This window comes from Thalassophryne amazonica, chromosome 9, assembly GCF_902500255.1.
Source record: "Thalassophryne amazonica chromosome 9, fThaAma1.1, whole genome shotgun sequence".
Lineage (NCBI taxonomy): Eukaryota > Metazoa > Chordata > Actinopteri > Batrachoidiformes > Batrachoididae > Thalassophryne > Thalassophryne amazonica.
In genome coordinates this window covers 19,719,241-19,732,690 of record NC_047111.1, presented here as the reverse complement: position 1 = coordinate 19,732,690, position 13,450 = coordinate 19,719,241, and the positions used below count along the sequence as shown (strand labels likewise).

The window sequence follows — 13,450 nt, the reverse complement described above, 5'->3', positions numbered from 1 at the left end:
GTTACGAGATTTAGTCAGTAGACAAGGTGCATCTCGTTAGACCAGTACTGAGAAGAGATGACTCACGCAGTTTCTTTGGACCACATTCGGTGCACTTCAGCTTCATACATATCAACCTATTCAGTCTTATTGTTGGGAAAAAAGAAAAACTGAATTTGAGCAGATAAAATCCGGCTTTGAGATGGTACAGTGCATCAGGAAAGTGCATCAGCACTTCACTTTTTCCACATTTTATGTTACAGCTTCATTCGAAAATGGATGATATTCCTTTTTCCCTCAAAATTCTACACACAATACCCCATAATAACAATGTATTTTTTTTTTTTAGGTTTTAGAAAATTTATTTAAAAAACAAACAAAAAAAACTAAGAAATCACATGTACATAAGGGGTGATGGTTCATCTTTCAGTAGGACAAAGACACTAAGTACACAGCCAAGATGACAAAGGAGTGGCTTCAGGACAACTCTGTGAATGTCCTTGAGTGGCCCAGGCAGAGCCCACACCTGAATCTGATTGAACATCTCTGGAGAGATCTGAAAATGTCTGTGCACTGACGCTCCCCATCCAACTTGATGGAGCTTGAGAGGTGCTGCAAAGAGGAATGGACAAAGATAGGTGCACCAAGCTTGTGTCATCATATTCAAGAAGACTCGAGGCTGTAATATCTGTCAAAGGTGCATAAATAAAGTATTGAGCAAAGGGTGTGAATACTTATCTATGCGTGAGTTATTATTTTTTTTAATAAATTGGCAAAAAAAAAAAATGTTGTCATTTTAGGGTGTTGTGAGTAGAATTTTCAGGGGAAAAAATTTTATTTAGTCCATTTTGGAATAAATGGACTAAATGGACGACATTTATATAGCACTTTTCTATCTGCATCAGACGCTCAAAGCGCTTTATAAAAATACCTCGCATTCACCCCGATGTGAGGGTGCTGCCATACAAGACGCCCACTACACTCCGGGGGCAACTCGGGGATTAAAGACCTTACCCAAGAGCCCTTAGTGATTTTCTGGTCAGGCTGGGATTTGAACCAAGGATCCTCTGGTCTTAAGCCCAATGTTTTAACCACTAGACCATCACCTCCTCTAAGGTTGTAACATAACAAAATGTGGACAAAGTGAAGCACTGTGAATACGTTCCAGATGCACTGTACATATTCATCTGGTGGCAGCCAAGGGCTACAGAATTTTCACCCACACAGACTGGTATCTGCTGCTGTAACCCTCCTGTCCTGTGCACCAGAAACATTTCCTGTATATTCGTTTTGTGAATTGTTTTGTAATTTGTGTCTGTAGCATGGCCCAATCAGACGGTCACACCTTTGAGTCTGGTCTGCTTGAGGTTTCTTCCTCAGAGGGAGTTTTTCCTTACCATTTTTCCTCTGGGGGTTGGCAAGGTTAGACTTTACTTGTGTGAAGCACCTTGAGGCAACTTTGTTGTGATTTGGTGCGATATAAATGAAAATAAATTGAAAGTGACTGAAGATTTGAGTTGTTCTCTTGAAAATGAAAAGAAAAAAAAAAAAAAAAAACAGAATAGGAACCTGCAAGTCCACTAAGAGTCATATTATTGTCTTAAAAAGTGTCCTTCAAGAGAAGTTCTCGTGTCTGCTTGATATCTAGTTGGAGTTTTTCCTTACCACTGTTGCCTATGTTCTTGGTAAGGTTAGACCTTACTTGAGGCAACTTTGTTGTGATTTGGCGCGATATAAATGAAATAAATTGAATTGAAATATCAACAAATACGTGCAATAAAATACTCTATTTCTAATGTGTAGTTTGGACTGATAAATGATTTCATGAAAGATAACAAAAAATGTTAGAATTTTACTGCTTCCCAAAGGGAATGTGTGGGCCTTAAAGCAAAAATCAATCAATAAATGTCAAATTTAACATTCAAATAAGATTCATTGTGCACACAGGAACCATATTTAAATGTGAAAGTGCAGCATACGGCTCACAAGTTTAATATTTTGTTTAATCTCAAGGCCACAGGTTTGACAAAATATAATTATAGGAAAATTATAATTATATGAAAAAAACATCATATAAAAAATTAAGAAACTGGAATCTACGCACAAAAAGTGCTGCAAATTTCTGCTTTGAAAAAGTGTCAGAAAAAAGTGGAATATAGGGAAGTGTGGGTTGAGCTGCTTGGTCTACTGGCACTGTGACATTTGGATATGCAGCATAAAATTAATGAATGAAAGTACATTATTGAGGAACTTTTTAAAAACGTGTTTGTACTTCAAATTTGTCATTATAACATGACAAGAAGTCGCCGTTAAAAAAAAAGTTATTTTAATTGCACCCACAAAAGTCTTTAAATGTGTTCTGAATTTGTTTTTACCTCTTTGATATCTTGTGATTTGCCATTGTTTTCCATGTGAACTACAACTGGGTTCATAATTATTTGGACATCTGGAATTTTCACTGCCATGGAATTGAAATAAATCAGTCCAGATGTGGTTGCAGTCTCGACTTTCAGGTTTACCAAAATATTGCATTTATCATTTAAGAATTACATTCATTCTTACACACGGCTTCTCCATTTTCAGAGGTTTTGGACAAACTAAATCATGTTAATCATCATTTTTACAGCCACTTTGCTTTAGACAAATTAACAGATGCATAAATGGATATTTCCAAGTTACTGAATATGTTGTTGTTTTTATTTCCATCAACCATGAAGAAATATGAACGGTATAGCGCTCTTTGCTGAATCTGTCTGGAGTAATCATGATGAGGAGGAGACTGGTGAGGGAAGCCACCAAGACACCCTGACATCTGTGAAGGACTTACTGATGATAATTTGTATTAACAATAATCCTTATATTCAGTTTGTCTAATTACTTATGGGCTCTGAAGATGGACGAACTGTGTTTGGAAACGTCTCTAATTTCTAAATGGTTAATGCAATATTTTTGTTAAACCCCTGAAATTAAAGTTGAATGTCAGCACTATAATACAAGCACATATTCTTTCATTGCAGCTCCACTGTTGTTGTGCATGAGGGAAAACTACAAAAAAACTGTGGACCTAATTGTTTTGTAGCATTTCAACATGTGAGGCAGTTGGAATGCCACCACTGAGCTTTTATACTCGCTGATAATTAGTCTTGTGGAGTTGTTTTTTTTTTGTTGGTTTTTTTACTCTCCTGCACAGTAACGCTCTTACATTTCCAAATATTAAGGGATAATTAAAAGTCTTCGCAAGGTTGTTTTGGATGCTCACAGTATTACAGAACCTTGTCTCTGTAATGTGAAAGAAATTAACTTCTATTGACATCAGAGTCCATTTTGCTCACTTATGTAATGTTTTAATAAGTTCAAGGAGAGCAACATTTAGCAGAGATGAGGCCGCTGATGACTTAAATCGCATTAACATTGCTTATGTGACTTTATAAATACATTTAGCAGACTGAGAATGATTAGAAATGACATGATACTTCCTTGTTAATACTACAGTAAGTGTAGGTAAGGTATGTGTTTCTCTTTATGTTACACACTGTATGAGGGTGATTCTTTAACTACGGGCACTATTGGCCTTGTAAATGTAATTTCCACCACACCATTACCTTACAATATAAAGCGCCTTGGGGCAACTATTTGTTGTGATTTGGCGCTATATACATGTGCTCTGATGTCACTGTTTATCTCCATAGAAACTACCCAAACAATCTTTCATACAAACTGTTTAAAGGGACATTACAGTGTTGTGGTGGAAATTACAGCAATAGTGTGGGACAACTACATTTTGTTTAAAAAAATCACAACAGTTGTATGACATTGAATACCCCAATTATGTTTTGATTATTTTACTGATATTTTATTCAGAGATATTTTAAAACATTAGAAAAAATGTTTCTTTACCATTCATTTTTATCATTGAAGATCAAAAGTCTGGGTGTGGGACAAGCACAAAATGGCAATATTTGCACATAATGATGCTGAAAAAAGGTGCAAAAGTCATCATAGACTACTAGAACAAATTTCTTAACACACTTTCATTGTAAAGATAACTATAAAAGTGTGAAATTTCCCCTTTTTTCTGTTTTTCATACAATATGATCAAAGGACATAATAAGTGCCCATAGTCTAAGAATCACCCATGAATATGAATTTGTCTCCGTCCCTCAGGCTTGGTCCTGGAAGGAGACTGTGTTGGAATCGGGAACGTCTGGGCGCTACACCGTGGAGACGGTCAGCACAGATGAAGGTGTGATCTCTACGCTGACCATGAGTAACATCATCCCTGCTGATTTCCAGACCATCTACAACTGCACGGCGTGGAACAGCTTCGGCTCCGACACCGAGATCATTCGCCTCAAAGAACAAGGTGGGTTTATTAGATACCAGACGCAAACCAGAGGAACATTTCAGTTCCCATATTAAGGTCAGGATGAACCAAATTCAGGCCTCTTAACCTTGAGAGATGTTTTTGTTTTTTGTTTTTTTTCCAAAAGCCTTGGTGCTTTTGGAGTTTTCTTGAAAATCTCCTGACCACCAAAAGAAAGTGCAATAGTATTTGGTTGTATAAAGGTTTAGTAGTAGATGTAGTACGTTTGCTTTTAAAGCCAGCAATGTCCTTTGGATGAACATTAGTCCTAACTCTTACCTATGGGTCCTAGTTGCTTGTGCATGGTTGGTAATGGTCACACAAAGGTAAAGCTCACTGGCTTGCAGGCAAAAATAAATGGGCTGCATTTGTATAGCACTTTTCCCTCTGCATCAGACACTCGAAGCGCTTTACAATAATGCCTCACATTCACCCCAATGTCAGGGTGCTGCTACACAAGACACCCACTACACCCCAGGATGAACTAGGGGATTAAGTACCTTGCCCAAGGGCCCTTAGTAATTTTCTGGCCAGGCTGGGATTTGAACCAAGTATCCTCTGGCCTCAAGCCCAACAGCTTAACCACTAGACCATCACCTCCCCTCAAAACTATACAGTTTGTTTTTTCCACTGTCCTGTGCACTTTCTTGTGTGTCACACCTTATTTGGCAGATTAGCAGAGTAAAAATAAATTTAATTGATCTGAAATAGTGACAAAAAAACATTTAGTGCATAAACTTCTGCCACATCTCAAAAGTGTACTGACTCAAACTGATCGTCAGCAACATCTGGCTCAAATGACATTTACCATCAGTCTCATCATGTGACAAACCCGCTCTCTTGTACTTATCAAAATGGTGGATTTATGTTTCATATGGTTACAAAACTCCTCCTGGTGTTCATACAGTTCTGCCCCCAGATCTGTTTGAATGAGCCAAACACTACCTTCTTATGCTGGTAGAGAGAAGCTACCGGTTGTAGTCAATCATGATCACTAATGAGGAGTTAATAGGCCTTGGCCTTGTCACATTAAAAGACAAACCTTCAGCACCACTTATTAAAAGACTGAAGTGAATGTATGTATATATTTGAGCCTGTATGCATAATTTTGACCCATTGTGGATTAGAGAAGATCCAGAACTAATTCAACTTGTGCACCCAGTTCTTGATTTAAAAGTAATTCGTGATGTTTGCTTAACAATCATTCCACCCTGGCAAAAGAAGAATTCAAAGACATCATTAAAAGGCCCAATTACCACGATATTCGTGCCCACGAAGAGTGTATGTAAACTTATGACCACAACTGTACTTCTAAAAGTACCAAGTATCAACCTTCGAATCTTCAAGACTCCGCAGTCAGGCATTGCTTTAAAAAGAACCTGATTAATAGTAAGGAAGAATCTGGTCCAAGTAATAAGATCAGTTTCTTAAAATTAGACTATTGTCAGTCCTTACAAGAGACAAAAGTCTCTCCATTTCCTCTTTGCTGACGGCTGGACTGAGCAAAATCTCAATCATCTTCACAAAACTGAGTCTGACCGACGAAGGTCAGACTATAACTTGTGTCTTTAAAGTGCCTCACTTGAATTATATCTCAACCGGCCTGTCAAATCCACTTAAGGACATGCAATTTGTGGCTGGAAACCATCCAGAGCCCCAATCATGACATCTGCAGAGTGATGTCGCAGAAACGCTTGGCACAGGTCTGTGTGTTGATGATAATTGTTCATAGGCTGTAAAGAGTAAACACTGGCCTCATAAATAATAAAACTAATTGTCTGTGTTTGTCCTTGTAAAATTATATACTGTATATATTAAACAAATAGTAGAAAAAACATCAACAGTAACTATAAAAAAATCTTTGTGTTCATTCAGAGACTCTACGACTGGCCGTCATCATCGGCGTGGCCGTGGGCGCCTTCCTCGCCCTTTCCATCCTCTTAGCAACATTGGGAGCTTTCTGCTGCACCCGATTTCAGCAAAGTAAGATCAGTATTTAAGGAGATCTCTGGATCTACCACAACCAAATATTTTGTCAGATTAACAGCCACAGTGCAAAAAAATGTTTTCAATGTTTTGTCAAATTATCATAAGATTGTCACTGCGGCTAAATTGAAGTTGGCAACAATGTAAGTGAAGTTACAAGGGGAGATTGAGAAGTTTTGAGCCTGACCCAGAAATTGTCGGGCGTGGTTCGATCTTTTGCCTTCCGAGATACCAACTTTTCTCAACATTGCACTCTGTGAGTCAAAATGTCACACAGTCTCGTGAAATGTTGGTTTTTCAGAATGTGAAAGATGAAGAAACACCCTACTTTTTTGTGTCAGGCTCAAAACTTCTCAATCACCCTTCTTGCCATACTGACCGGGTGTTCTATTTCTAAAACATAAAAATTTAAGTAGATCTGCGTTTTGTTGTTCATTTTCAGTGACTGATGTTGGATTGTGCTCATCTCTGGAAGATAGCTGTTGCTAATCGTACTGTTCTTCCATTTGTTACAGAAGATGTCCATCTGGTTATGTCGTCTCTCCCTGTGACACTTTCACGCCAACGAGATGTCAAAACAGAGAGTAAGAATGATAATAAACAGTGTTTGAATGATATCCTAGTGGTGAGAAATGCCAATGTCTTTGAGGCAGTGCAAGTAAACATTAGCCACAATGGAGGTGGTTAGCGCATTGGCTAGCTGCATCATAGAATCCAAGCGAGTTTAAACGTTTCCAGAAACAAACAGATTTAACTTTCAGGCAGTCATGGGACAAGAACAGCTAGCACAGTAGAAACATATGCCCTTCAAAAAATAATAATACATTTTTGTCCATGCTATAAATCAAGCTAGCTACCTGGCTCACTAGTGCGCAAAGCCAGCTAGCTTGCTTCACAAACGCTTATCCTGCTTTGTAAAAATGACAAACAAATGAGTTGAGCTAATTTACATCATAATTTCGGTGTTTGAATGATATCCTACTCATGATAAATGCCTGCCATTGCCATTGAGCCACTGACGCATTAGCTAGCTGCTTCATAGAATTAAAATGAGTGTAAACTTTTCCAGACACAAACAGATTTAACTTTCAGGCAGTAATGAGATAGAAACAGCTAGAACAGTCCAAACACATTCCATTAAAAAAAGATGACGCATACTTGTCTATGCTGGCAATCAAGCTAGCTCCACAGCTTACTCGTGCACAGCTAGCCAGCTAGCTTGCCTCATAAATGTAAATCCTACTATTTAAAAATAAGAAAAAAATGAGTTGAGCTTAATTTGCAGCATAATTTAATCGGGCAATTTTTGGCTTTTTTGTATAAACTAACTACACTTGCAATATGAGGCATTTTATCCTCACAAACAACACAAACGCAACCCAGGACCAAGAAGTCTCATAAGTCACACCTTCTGTTTTGCTCAACCACAAATTCAAAATTTACTTTGTCAATGCCCACAGTGAGTGCTCACTTATTCTGTTTTTTTTTTTTTTTTTCACTGAAAAGACAAGGGATATAACATTGTTTAATTAGCTGTTATTAACTGAATTAATCAATTTTTCCTGTTAAAATAGAATGTATTATGCAGCCACAGTAACTGCTTGGATTGGCCACAGGCAATTCTATTTGTTGTTCTCTCCGTATTGCCTAATTAAAACATATAACGAGGGCATTTTGGAGTGAATACTTGATGGGCAGTTGTGTGCGAGAAAAACATGTGGGCAGTAACCTGTCCCTCGCTGGCTGTTTTATACTAAGTGCAGGGTTGGACCAAAGCTGCTTTAAAATTATACCCTGCTCTTGTAATTCATTCAGTGTTTTTCTTTTGTACAACTGATACTTTGTGTCTGTGTGACTGTGGTACAATTGCACGGCTATCTATGAGAGTTTTTGTCATCATACGGAGAGCCCCCTAAGACACTCTTGTAACTGGGGCCATATAGTAAATAAGGTTAAAAGCAGTTGACTAACAAGCTCATAATTTAGTTAATGGCCCATTCACACTCTGATGATTAGCCCAGCATTTGCTGACAGAGAGCAAAAAGTTGCTTACCGTTGACCAGTGCCAAGGTCCGCCAGACTCAGCAAGTCCACGTCAGTCAGGCAACACTGATGTACGCCATGGTCCCAGAAAAAATTTCAACATACTTAATATCTTTGACATTCATGCAAGAGTTAAGGTCTGTTACTGCTCTGTCACCTCCTGTAGTATGCCATACTGCTCTGTTCCTCTGTGCTGACCAATGTTGGAGGTTTAACTGGATGGACCACCCCCTCTGGTGGTACATGGCATGAAGAAATATGTAGAAATATGAAGAAATGTGAAGAAAATGTCTCAACACTGCACTAGTAGCAAGTAACACAGTTGTAGTTGCGCTGAGTTTATATGTTACTCGGGGAGCTACGACCACTACCTTTGCACCCCCACAGGACTAAATCAAACCAACTTTTTTAGGTTCCTTAGATGACCCCAAAACACGATCAGAATGTTCCCAAAAATAAAAACTGGCCTCAAGCCAGTTATCTAAGATGGCGTCCAAGATGGCCACCAAAATAAGGTTTTTCACTAAAACATCTTTAAACAACATATAAACAACTTATATATTGGTGGCCATTTTGGATGCCATTTTGAATCTTAAACGCATGAATGAATTTAGTTTAGGTACAAATGAGTTTGCTGTGACCTGCAATGGTCTTCCCATTCAATCTCTGTGATATTTAAGTTGTTTATATGTTGTTTAAAGGTGTTTTAGTAAAAAAACAAAACATTTTGGCGGCCATTGTAGACGCCATCTTGGATAACTGGCTTGAGGACAGTTTTTATTTTTGGGAACATCCTGATTGTGTTTTGGGGTCATCTAAGGAACCTAAAAAAGTTGGTTTGTTTTAGTCCTGGGGGGTGCAAAGGTAGTGGTTGTAGCTCCCCTAGTATGGGCTATGTCACCTGATGTCTGAAGCATTGAGTCGGCATTCAGGTCCATCACCAAACATTGCTTTCTGCTGACCTCCTTCGACCTGCATTGCAGACAGGAAATTTGGACCTCTGGAGTGAGCCTTCTCCGGCATTTCACAGAGATCTTTGAGAATCTGTGAAGTCAACCAGCGTCAGCCACATCACATCATAGTGTGAATGATCTTGACAGGCAGCATAGTTTTTAGCACTCCTGCCAGTTTACACAATCTCCCACTTTGCTGCGTGACCCGGTTTCTTCCCGCCTTCAAGAAAACATTTGGTTCATCCTCTTTTTGTCAACCAATGAAGTGTCTCTAGACCTGACTAAATGAGAGAGGAATGGCCAGCACAGTTCAAGCACATTCCCTAAAAAAAATGACACCGTTTTGTCTATACTAGCAATCAAGCTAGCTACCCAGCTCAGGAGCGCACAAAGCCAGCTAGCTTTCCTCGCAAACGCATACCCTGTTTTTAAAAAGTGCCAAACAAATGAGTTGAGCTAATTTGCAACAAACAGATCAGGTCATTTTCAGCTCTTTTGTTTGAACTAACTACAGTTGCAAATACAGTTGCCATATTCCACCATCTTGGATTATTTTGGTCGAGCTTCTTATGCAACATATTTTATGCTAACATTACGCTACCTTCAGAAATCTTGGGGTAGGATATCATTTTTAACTTGGCTGTTTCAGACACATGCTGCAATGATACTTGAATATTAAAAAAAAACACTCCAGGCAACACCCCGACAAATGAGAACAATGAAGAGTGTTTGATGACTACATAGTACTTAAAAATGTGGAATGTAAAGAATATCAGTATAACTGCATCATATCACAGTACATAGTACATACATTTTTTTTTTTTTCCTTTTCCTACAATATGACAGTCGTGGTCGGTAGTTTCATGTTCATTTCAGGAAAACTAAATGACACCACATTGTTGACACCTAAACTAAAACTTGAGTTCCACACAGTTTCAAATTACTTCAAGAAATGGCGGAGATGTTGTGGGCTTATTTTATTCTTGTGGCCTCCACAAGCTGAAATAAACAGATCAGTGTGACAGACCTGGCATTTTGTATTCATATTCCCAGGCCAGCGAGACACAGCTGCATTATTAAATTGCAGATATTGATCAGTTTTGTACCATGAGGTTCTGTGACAAGTGAGTGCAGCACAGATGGGATTTATTCAAGAGCTCAATAAGTAAGGTCACACTGCAGGAGGTTGGAGAGAGTTTCTGTATTTGCTCTGCAGTCTTTATTACCCCCATCACAATGAGATCTGAGGAAACCTTATGGCGGCTTTTGAAGCTGCATTAGCCGGGGATGCATGTGGCACAGGGCTCCTTTGTCAGCCTCCACCAATCAGCAGCACTGCTCCATCTCTCCTTGTCCTCCAGATCTCAAAGGAGTGGTTTCAGCTAAAAATGACATCCGGGTGGAGATTGTTCACAAGGATCACAATGCAGCACGCGAGGGTGAGGAGCACGCAAGCATCAAACAGATGATGGTGAGTGAACGCAGTTTGACCAGTACCTGTGGCCTTTTGTCATTAGGATTTTTCACTGAGACACAAAGTATTGAGATCTATGACGGACACTTCGGTTATTGTGTGCAGAGAACTGAATTGAATGGCGACCCAAAACATTGTTGCAGGCCACAGACCATTAGTCCAAGAGACCACAGCCAATTTTGATGGATTTTGATGGTACCACCCAAGAATACCTACACAAACATGCAGGACAATCTTCCCAGAGTTGTTGTGAGACCTGTAGAGGTCAATGAAGGGTCAAAATGTAAAATACTCCAATCATTTTGAAAGGTATACCACATTATTTGTCTGAACACAAGGATTCCAAAAAGGTATAGTCTACACTATCTGTGACTAAACATTGTGTAGTTATGGGGTAAAAACTGCAAACATGGTGACAAAGTCTAGTTAAAGTATGTACAGGGATGAAAAAATTAAGTTGTGCTAGTTTTGGTAAAAGCTGATGCAAATTATTGGTTGAGCTAATAGGATTAAAAAGCAGAATAGCAATGACTGTGTTGAATGTTTGGTTTTCAAAGTAAAGGTCAAACATAGTGTGTGTTACCCCATAAGGTGATAAATAAGCATAACAGTGGTGCCAACGATTCCTGTTCAAAATCCTGTTTGCTCAACAAATAATTTGCATCACTTTTGAATAGAATTGGAGCAGTTTTAACTTGTGACATCTGTACAAACTGAAACTGGACTTTGTCGCTGTTTTTGTTGTGTTTAATCCAATAACACCACGATTTTCATTCATAGATACACCAAGCTATATATTTTTGGAATCTCCACGATAAGACAAATCATGCAGTATTTGTTTCCGTATGTTTGGAGCGTTTTGAAATTTTAACCCTTGTGTACTCCTTCATTGATCACTATTAGTTTATATATGAGGGGCGACTGAGAAGTTTTGAGCCGGACCCAGAAAAGTAGGGTGTGGTTCTCCATCTTTAACCATTTTGAGAAACCAACAATGCTCAATGGGTGCAACACTGAGATATGTTGATTTCTCTGAATGCAAAAGATGGAGAACCATGCCCGGCATTTTCTGGGTCAGGCTGAATACTTCTCAGTCACCCCTCATAGCTACCACTTTGGGAAAGTTATCATGCATTGCTTTGTGTGTAGACTACGGTATCCTGAAGCTGGATTGTACGTGTTTAATCACATTCGGTGGTACCATGAACCTGCTTGGCTCATGGACGCTGTGCTTCCAATATACCCAAATACAGACCACTGACCTTCACACTCACAACCAATGAAAATTCAGCCGTGTGTGATGTTGATGAAGGTTCTCACTCATTCAGGGAGAAGAACGGGAAGTTTAGTCTGTCTGGCTTTACCAATCAAAATTAAAGTGATCTGGTATCCTCAGTTATGCCCTTCATTCTTGACCTGAGTGGTCATTCTGGATGTTCACCTGACTTCAGCAGATAGATGTGAGGAGATGATGATGGACAGCATGTCACCTGAGTGGCAGTCAATACCCCACACAGCTACTGATGACTGCACGAATGCAGCACTGCCGTGCATGCCACCAAACCGGACCTGACTTTTTCAAAAGTAGAAGCGAGCTGCTGCCGCGAGTGTATTCTGATTGCTTTTTGAGCTGCTCATGCAAAAGCAGAACACACTGTGCAGCCCACTGCTTATGCTCTTCATCAGATTCTCTGCAGGCCACTGGTGGCCGTTCCACAGCGTGCGTCCTCCTACGCTCATCGCCCTCACACTAACTCCTGTCACCCGACCACGCTTCAGTATGCAGGAAGTCTGCTGATGGGGAAACACTGTGGTGAAGAAGGTCCTGTTGTGCAGAGATACTGTACCTGTTTGCATCTTCAGGGCCACCATTGGGGGGGATTACTTTCAAAACATTTTCAAATTCAGATTTGCAGAGAAATGTGTTAATCTCTCTCTCAAAAAAATAAAATAAAATAAATAAAATAAAAAATCTAATTCAGATAGATTGCAAGATGAGAAATATTCTCGACTCCAAAATTCTACAACAAATCATTCATTGCAATCCCGTCAGTGGAAATGTGTTTCTGGAAAAGTTTCACATTTTTTTGAGATGTTAAAGAACTTTATGTTACACTGTACTGCTAAATAGATTTACATTAGCATAGTGCTTTTCCATCTGATACAAAGAGCTTTACAATGATGCCTCACATTCACACACACTCGCACACACATGTCAGTGTGCTCACCTATGGTCATGAATTTTCGGTAGAACAAGGTCATTTTTAATGATTCATCAGTTTGTGTTCTTTTTAAAAATATCAACATATAGTACCTTAGTTCTTAGGTTTCCATTTCATAGCATATACATTATGCTTTTTATTTTCCTATAGTATGTTAGCAGAGTTACTTTAAATAGATAATAATACACATTACATCATAGCTTCTGTTTCTATAATAAAATACCATGGCCATGACCAAATCTTCTCCTGTATTAATATTTAGGTTTTAATACCTACTCCTGTATATTATATAGTACCATATTTATTTTATATGTTGTCTTATCTTTCTTATGTCTTATTATTTATTATTATGTATACTTTTTTCTTGAACCGCTTGGGTGGGTAGGGAGAGTTCCCATGGGATAAAAAAGCTTTTTAACCTACCATCCCT

At 38.8% G+C, this 13,450-nt stretch overlaps 1 protein-coding gene across 1 annotated transcript in view; it reads left to right on the top strand.

Moving 5' to 3' along the window:
* kirrel3a (kirre like nephrin family adhesion molecule 3a) overlaps window positions 1-13,450 on the top strand; it is a 657,736-nt gene that overhangs the window by 610,162 nt on the left and 34,124 nt on the right. The window contains exons 11-14 of the mRNA XM_034177743.1: window positions 4,144-4,342; window positions 6,218-6,325; window positions 6,844-6,912; window positions 10,686-10,795. Of these exons, the coding sequence (XP_034033634.1) occupies window positions 4,144-4,342; window positions 6,218-6,325; window positions 6,844-6,912; window positions 10,686-10,795 (486 nt within the window). The remainder of the gene's footprint in view (window positions 1-4,143; window positions 4,343-6,217; window positions 6,326-6,843; window positions 6,913-10,685; window positions 10,796-13,450) is intronic.